The sequence below is a fragment of the Haliotis cracherodii genome, unplaced genomic scaffold, assembly GCF_022045235.1.
Source record: "Haliotis cracherodii isolate W230 unplaced genomic scaffold, xgHalCrac1.p SCAF_11, whole genome shotgun sequence".
In the NCBI taxonomy this organism is placed as follows: domain Eukaryota; kingdom Metazoa; phylum Mollusca; class Gastropoda; order Lepetellida; family Haliotidae; genus Haliotis; species Haliotis cracherodii.
The window spans coordinates 23,422,399-23,430,851 of NW_027266266.1; the positions used below are offsets into that span (position 1 = coordinate 23,422,399).

General features: G+C 40.7%; 2 protein-coding genes across 3 annotated transcripts in view; one reads left to right on the plus strand and one right to left on the minus strand.

The window, feature by feature from the left end:
• Positions 1 to 506, minus strand: part of LOC139456342 (uncharacterized) — a 30,284-nt gene extending 29,778 nt beyond the window's left edge. The window contains exon 1 of the mRNA XM_071237987.1: positions 295 to 506. Within this exon, the coding sequence (XP_071094088.1) occupies positions 295 to 456 (162 nt within the window). The 5' untranslated portion in view covers positions 457 to 506. The remainder of the gene's footprint in view (positions 1 to 294) is intronic.
• Positions 507 to 562: 56 nt separating this feature from the next.
• LOC139455604 (zinc finger HIT domain-containing protein 3-like) lies at positions 563 to 8,116 on the plus strand. 2 transcript variants are annotated; one of them, XM_071237156.1, is made up of 6 exons: positions 563 to 595; positions 2,038 to 2,171; positions 3,269 to 3,300; positions 4,406 to 4,486; positions 6,010 to 6,084; positions 7,253 to 8,116. In XM_071237156.1, exons 2-6 carry the CDS (start codon positions 2,101 to 2,103, stop codon positions 7,423 to 7,425), a joined length of 432 nt encoding a protein of 143 aa, XP_071093257.1. In that variant the 5' UTR covers positions 563 to 595; positions 2,038 to 2,100; the 3' UTR covers positions 7,426 to 8,116. The 2 variants fall into 2 exon arrangements, with proteins under 2 accessions (XP_071093257.1, XP_071093256.1); XM_071237155.1 differs by lacking the exon at positions 563 to 595 and adding an exon at positions 803 to 823.
• The last annotated feature ends 337 nt before the right edge of the window (positions 8,117 to 8,453 follow it).

An 8,453-nucleotide genomic window follows, 5' to 3' on the forward strand; every position in this document is an offset into this window, starting at 1 on the left:
ATAACAGATCTACAGGAAAATAAACTGCAGACACTTTTTTTACACAAAGTTTCTAAGAAACTTTCCTTAAAATGATGTCCTGAATCAATTTTTAATGATGACACTGAATCGGTTTACTTCCTTGAAATTGTTTCTTTGATGTTTTGTGATAAACCTAAGAAATACATTTCAATATAAACAAATCCCAGTAATGGACAAGTAAAATTAATCTTTTTTTCAGTGTGACATGTAAGCGTCAGTATAGCGTGTGCATTTCATGCAGACGATCTTTTGTTGTGAGTCATGAAAGCGTACCTCTTCAGCCAAGTGCAGAGCAACGGATTTCAGAGTTTCCTTTTTGTGCCTCTCAGTTGTTGGCAGCCACAAACCCTTGTCTTCATTGTTCACTAACAAAATCTTTCCGTTATTTGAATCGGAAATAAGTACACTGACAAATTCTGTGCTTTTACGTGACATTTTTAGACTACATTCCTAGTTTTGGGAGGTAAACAATAAATCTTGTAAATCAACACAGTGTCGAAATATCCTAAATTCCTTTTCGTTGCGTGGCAAAGGCGGTGTTGGGAGCTTGCAAGTGGTAGCGTGCCCATTTCCGGTATGTCCAAGTCAGATTATAACGAAGTAAGCATGTCATTAAATTATTTTTTGTAAAGCAAAAAATAATAATTTTACAGGACAGTTCATAATATAATGTAGTAATTGTTCACAGCCACAATGGATAAACCATATTCTTAATTTACACAATGGATACTCGCACGCAACTTTTAATTCAGTAGGACATCGCGCTTGCTCTAAACAAGCGCACGTGTCGATAGAAAACGGGGTAAGTTTTTACTAGAGGATGATAAATATATGTTTACGAATAGGTAATGTGAAAGGTGGTCATCAAATATCACAAAATACATATATCGTACGCCTACTGAGAAGTTATGACGGACGTGTTATATAGAGTGAGGACTGGACTTGTAGGCTACATATTTGATAAATCTCGAAATTAAGATTGGATTGGACATGTTTTCAGCTGTTTACATAGGCTAGATCTCGTTAGGAAACTGGTCCTATTGATATTAAATTGTTATTTCAAAATTAGACAGGACATGTTATATTGATAGAGGACTGGACATGTTATTTGGCCAATCAAATGGTCTGGACACATGTTTCTCGAGAGAGAGTACTGAACACGTGAATGTTTCTTGTTGCAAAAGTAAACAATAACACATGTTAATATTTGTTATGTCAAAATTGGGGTCACAGGTGACCAAGTTGTCTAAGGTTGCACGATTTGCTTTGTTGGTTCCCCTGGACACATCACAAACCTATAATCATGCGTTCGAATCTCAGTTCGTCTGATTATGTTTCATGGTTTTGTCAGCAGACTCTGCACCATACCCGTTTCACCAAATTGGTAAACCTCTGAGACCTGCATCACTTCAGCCCTTCCACCCACATTAAACTGACATGCCGTGATATAACTAGAATACTGTCCAAAATGGTGTTAAATGTAACTCCATCACTCACTCATCATATCATACGGCACTGGACATATTGCATAGAAAGGAGACTGGTTATATTGACATGTTGTTTCAAAATTGGATTGGATGTGTTATATCGAGAGATTATCAGTTAGATTCTTTTTGGTTTTATTGAGAGTTGACTGCACATGTTATATTGATTTGTTTGTTGTTAAGCGTCGCACACAGCAGTATTCCAGCTATATGACAGCGTCCTGTTAAAAATCGAGTCTGGACCAGACAATCCAGTGATTGACATCATGAGCATCGATCCATGCAACTGGATATGATAACATGCATCAACCAAGTCAGCGAGCCTGACCACCCGATCCCATTAGTCGCCTCTTACGACAAGCATACTCCCCTTTTATGACAAGCATGGGTTACTGAAGACCAGTTCTGCTGAGGGCAAGTAGAATGTCAGTCTTCTGCTGTGGTAGATGTTACCATCATAGAGGCTATAAGATATAGTACACCTTCAAGGTTCATTTCTATCTCTCTTTGTCATCTTTATGATTCATTTCAGATAAAGGGTACTGGATAATTCATCTCCAGGTGATACACACAGCTCCAGACAGCCTCCCACAACATGCAGGCACGGTGTGAAGTTTGTACTGAAGGGGCAGCCAAGTACAAGTGTCCTCAGTGTGTCCTCAAATAGTAAGTCATTATATGCAGTGACAAACAGAAGTTTCCATTCTTCTTTCATATCGATTTATTCAAAGAAAGCATTTAGGCACAACATAATTGACATTACTGTATTTCCTCGATTAAATGCCCTGGCGCATATTTCTTTGAGACACTCTTTACCCCCGAGGCCTAATCGCAAAGATAGTAATCGGGAGAATTCCCATATCCGAGGCAAGAGAGTTAACTGACTATAAAAGTCCAGTTTCCACCATTGCCAAGCTAGGCTGGAATTTCAAGGCTCGAATGTAGCGCCACCACTGGCTTTTACGATTATGTCCCTTTTATGTTCCTCCGATTGACCAGTCAGATTCCAACTCTCATATCACTTGCAATGTTTCAAATAAAATGGCATCACCTAGTGAAGACGATCTGATCAATAATCAAGATCCATTTTGTAATAAAACAGGTCTTACTTAAGTGCATCAAATCAGGACAGCAACTTGATTAAAAACATGAAAAGCTTTGGAAACTATTGTTGACACTAAACTGAAATCTGAACAGCATTTTACGAACCAGATGTCGATTTCCTTTCGCGATTTTCATTTGTCTTTGCATAGACTCATTAGTCCAGCCAAAATAGAACTCCATAATTCCAGCCTAGTTCGGCAAGGCTGGAAACCGGACCTCTATAGTCAGTTAACTCCCTTGCCTCAGGAAGATGAAGAATTCTGTGTATAAACACTTGCAGGCAATTAATCAAGGCCAGGCATTTATTCGAGACACTGGCATCTGTTCGAAGGCGGCAAATATTTGAGGCCCAGTGTTTAATAGAGAAAATACAGCAACATGACTTATCAGGCTCATTGAAATTGGATAGTGACAAAGACAATAATTGTCATATATGAGTTGTTGACTTACAAGGTTAAGCTATTCAAAACCTTTTGTTGTCCAGATGTATGATTTCAAAGATACATCTCTTATCTGCCCCAGGATACACTGATTCTTGGTTGCCAGCACCATACCTTAGATTCAAACAGGAAAGCGTTTATGACCTATGTAATTTTCTACCACCTTAAGTTGCAATGTGTCTCGTGGTTTTATTATGTTTCCTTTTTCTATCTCTGCAGCTGCTCAGTCCAGTGTTACAAGCAGCACAAAGGTATGTAATTAAGCAGCAACTGGTAAGGGGTCAAGGTCGCTTAAGGTCAAATTATGAAACATGGTTCAAATATTACAAAATATTGGATTACCATAATTCCTGAGAAATCTAAGCATTTTCCAATCAGATTAAATAATGGAAAATCAAGGTCTTTGCAATTAGTTAAGATGAACGTTGTAACATATATTAGGGCAGCCAGAGGCGTAGGACTCAAAGGTGTACTGCATTGGACATGAGTGAGATCAACTGTCACTGTATGTGGTGAAGTTTTTATTTTTATTTGTTTATTTGTTGTCTAACTCCATACTCAGCAATATGACAGCGGTCTGTAAATAAGTAAAAGGCGACTAACGGGATCAGGTGGTCAGGCTCGCTGACTTGGTTGATGCATGCCATCGATCCCAATTGCGTGGATCGATGCTCATGATATCAATCACTGGATTGTCTGGTCCAGTTTCGATTATTTACAGACCGCCATCATATAGCTGGAATATTTTTGATTGCGGCGTTAAACAACAAACCAACCAACCAACTAGACTAACATTTAGTCTTTGAAATCTCTTGTCACATAATACCCTACCCTACTCTAAACATATGAAGAAAAAAATTCCCTATGCTGATTGTTGTGTAGAGCTAGCTAGAGCTTGCTAGACTTGCTTTTTTATACGTTTCTAGATTGTTTTATAAATTTATTCCAGTCATGGTGCAGGACTAGCTGCCCCAGTTGTCTGAGGCATCACAATTTGCTGTGCAGAGTTACGCCCCTTGGGCACACCATAAATTTTAAGTGTGTGGTTTCTTATCCTCGTTCCCCCGAATATGTTTCTCGGTTTGTCAGAACATGTCCTTCCTCGTGGGTTTCACCAAAGTGGTGAAGGTCTAAGACCTGCATCACCTCAGGTTTCCTCCCACTTTAAGCTGACATGACTGTGTATAACTGGAATACTGTTTAAAGCTGGGTTAAACCCAACTCACTCACTCTTACTGAAATTGCTGAAATACTGTTAATTGAGGCGACAGACCCCATCCACATCATCACTCCCTGCTTCAGTTACTCCAACACTCCCTTACTCTATATTGTTGTAGCCTAATCTCTACATTTCAGAAACCTGTGTGACAAAGGATGCAAGCAGAAAGGATTCAGGATCTGAGACATTAGAGAAAGAAAGAATTCAAGAACAGAAAGGTATAGAGGATATATCCGAGTACACGTCATGATGACAATTCCCCAAGCAGGAAGGTTCACACTTCCTGTTTTATGCTTTCTGCCTGTTGTAGTTCTCATTCCCTTCTTGCAGATGTCAGTCAGCATTGTTCATTATGGTGGTAGTGTGACAATGTGACAATACAGTATTGTATCGTAGTGTATACAAGGTCCACAATACAATATATCGATTTACAACCCCTGTTTCGCGATACATATGAAGATCCAGGGTAGAATATGTCTTCAGCAACCCATGCTTGCAGTAAAAGGCGACGATGCTTGTCGTAAGAGGCGACTAACCTGATTGGGTGGTCAGGCTCGCTGACTTGGTTGAAGCATGTCATTGATCCCAATTGTGTGGATCGATGCTCATGATGTCAATCACTGGATTGTCTGGTCCAGACTCGATTATTTACAGACCAACGTCATATAGCTGGAATATTGCCGAGTGCGGCGTAAAACAACAACTATTATATCATAAGTTGATATTTTTTCTCCTAGCAGTTGAATCACAAACAGTGAATCATTATCATACTACTTTGAATTTTAGACAACAAAGATTGGATATTGTAGGGAAGCAACATAGGTAAGCTAGAGGGAACTGCGAATGTTATGCTAATTATAGCAAACCGGAAAATACTAGAGAATCAGAGTCAGCTGGTTGTTGAACAGATTCCTTGTGCCTTATCAAACCTGTTAATTTTCACAAGTTTTTACATCAATTTAACTTGTAATGTAATGTATCACATGTATCATGAAACAGGGGTTTTATAAAATCCATGTATTGTATTGTGGCCTTTGTATACTGTGTTGTCACATCATTACACTATCGCCATATAAGAGGAACGCCTCTGTGGTCTGAGGGTAGGGCTTCTACCGGAGAGTGAAAGGTCCAGGGTTCAATCCCCAGCCGTTGCATAACAAAAGGGGGCGGTCGGGTAGCCTAGTGGTTGAAGTGTTCGCTCATCGTGCCGAAAACCCGGGTTCGATTCTCGACATGGGTACAATTTGTGAAGCCCATTTCTGGTGTCCACCACCGTGATATTGCTTGAATGTTGCTAAAATCGGCGTAAAATCAAACTCACTCACTCACTCACTCATACTGAAAGGCATTAAAAGATGGTACTTGTTGTTACAATGTCTGGCATTCAGCTTTACGGCTCGGTGTCAGTATACAGTGTCTGAGTGGGTTATACATGTTGAACTGTGTCATGGTATCTCAGTGGGCTAGCAATATCAGATCGGCATTAGTCCGGACTAGTACAAGCTCACTCACTCACTCACTCACTCACTCACTCACTCACTCACTCACTCACTCACTCACTCACTCACTCACTCACTCACTCACTCACTCACACGTGTGCATGCTTGTCGCTGTATAAGTGCAGTTATCTTGAACACAGTGTTAAACCCAATTTCATCTCACTTCACCTTTTAATATAAGAGCTCCTTTAACATGTTAACCTTGAAACATCAACTACAGATGTTTGTTACCATGGTTACAGAGGAGGGTGAGCTGTCAGACGTGGAGCTTGAGACAACGGAAGACAAAGTGGAGCGACACCTGCTGGAGAAACTAGGTATCGTGTGTCCAAAACAATATTTCAAGTTCGTTGTTAATTCTTCTTGTTCTGATGATTGCAGTGCATAATTGTACCTGGTGTATACAGCCAGTGAAGATCCGGGGTAGAATAGGTCTTCAGCAACCCATGCTTGCCGTAAAAGGTGACTATGCTTGTCGTAAGAGGCGACTAACAGGATCGGGCAGTCAGGCTCACTGACTTGGTTGATGCATGCCATCAATCCCAATTGCATGGACCGATGCTCATGATATTAATCACTGGATTGTCTGGTCCTTTATTTACAGACCACCATCATATAGCTGGAATATTGCTGGGTGCAGCGTTAAACAAGAAACCAACCAACTAACCTGGTGTATACACTACGTTCCTCCATCTCCCGGGAAGACATACCAATGATTTGCAAAGTAGTAGCTATGTCTAATCAGATTCAAGACATGGCCTGCAAGAGGGCTACCAGTGCTCAGTGCACAAACTGCAATATTCCTCCTGCAGCCTTGAGGCTGTGTACTCTGTACATTGCTTCAATATAAGGCAATTTTACGTTCACAGTTGTATATAGTCACTGTTGATGGAGTTCGATTCCCCACATGGGTACATATTGATGGAATATTGCTGGAAGCGGCATAAAGCCTCTCGCATGCTCGCTCACTCACTCACTCACTCACTCACTCACTCACTCACTGCAATAATACAAGACTCCACATTAAACCGTCTGTATGAATTCACTGTTGATGGATTTCGAGTCCTACATGGGTACATATTGCTGGAATATTGCTGAAAGCGGCATAAAGCGGCATAAAGCCTCTCACTCACTCACTCATTGAAATAATATAAGACTTTGCATTAAACCGTCTTCCCCTTCCTGTTATCAGTGAATTCCAGGTTACCTCTACAAAACTATTCAACCAGTTACTGCATGAATTGGGAGATGTACTTGTCATATTTAGGAATTGCTGATGACATTTGCTGCAGATTTTGGGCCGAATATCAGCCTCTGAAAAGGTGTAGATGACCCCCTGCGACCTTTGTTTCAATGAATTTTGTATTTCATTTGGAAAGTATGTCAGGGTTATCATTTTTGCCCCCAAACTGACTGTTAAGAATTATAGCTTCTTTGTGAAAGATGGTTTTGGAATTACCGTGGTGTTTTTTATCTTCTGTGCAGAAGAGTCTGGGGAACTGAAGACGCTCCTACAGAATCCCCATTTACGTGTGATGATGTCGGCACTGGTGGGCGCTGACAATCCTGGCAAACTCATGGAGGAAGCCATGAAGGAACCGATTTTCACCGAATTCGCTGACGAGTGTCTGAAGGTTGTGGAGCCAGAGCAGACATGATAGTTGCTATGGAAACTGACTGGATATGTTATGACAACAAAACAGATGTTGAGAAATGTAAAAGACGTATAAACCATTTCTAGAATCTGTAGAATGTAATGGTGACATCTCCAGTGACAATTGCAGTCTAGGATGTATATGTGAGATGTTGTCATCATCTGTTGATGGGATGGCTGTTAATGATCTGTTGATGGCTGTTGATGATCTGTTGGTCTGTTGATGATCTGATGGTTGTTGATGATCTGTAGATGATCTGTTGGTCTGTTGATGACCTACTGATGGCTGTTGATGATCTGTAGATGGTCTGTTGATGATCTACTGATGGCTTTTGATGGTCTGTTGATGATCTACTGATGGCTTTTGATGATCTGTTGGTCTGTTGATGATCTACTGATGGCTTTTGATGATCTGTTGATGATCTACTGATGGCTTTTGATGGTCTGTTGATGATCTACTGATGGCTTTTGATGATCTGTTGGTCTGTTGATGATCTACTGATGGCTTTTGATGATGTTGATGGTCTGTGGGCTGATGAAGTTGACAGACAAGTGACACTGTAAGGCTTCCAGTGGAGTCAAGCAGGACCAGTACATCATGCCACTGTATCACTAACAAGGCATTTATGGACATTGATAGCACTACATAGCAAACCTGGAATACCAAGATGAACAAGACTGTGATGAGGTGGTGGGGCACGGTTGCATCCTCTACCTGCACCGAGATTCACCCGGTGGTTAATCTGCTCCTTCATCTGTCCGTCACATCATACACAGGTTTCACAACCTTATGAGAGTGGGGAGGGTGGTCGGGTAGCAATAAACTCACTCACTCTCTCTTTTTTTATTCATAAATCAAGCATGGTTGAGGACAATCTCACTATAATCATTTTGTGTAGCTGTATCGAGCACCAATATTTGATTTTAATGATTGAATTGAGAGCTTTCAAGAGGACGTTATGCTTGTCGTAAGAGGCGACTAACAGGATCAGGTGATCAGGCTCGCTGACTTGGTTGATGCATGTCATCGAA

Coding starts and splice junctions, on each gene's coding strand:
- LOC139455604 (XM_071237156.1), top strand. CDS start 2,101: ATGCAGGCACGGTGTGAAGTTTGTACTGAAGGGGCAGCCAAGTACAAG. Junction 3,301..4,405: donor GTGTTACAAGCAGCACAAAG/GTATGTAATTAA, acceptor TCTACATTTCAG/AAACCTGTGTGACAAAGGAT. Junction 4,487..6,009: donor AAGAATTCAAGAACAGAAAG/GTATAGAGGATA, acceptor CCATGGTTACAG/AGGAGGGTGAGCTGTCAGAC.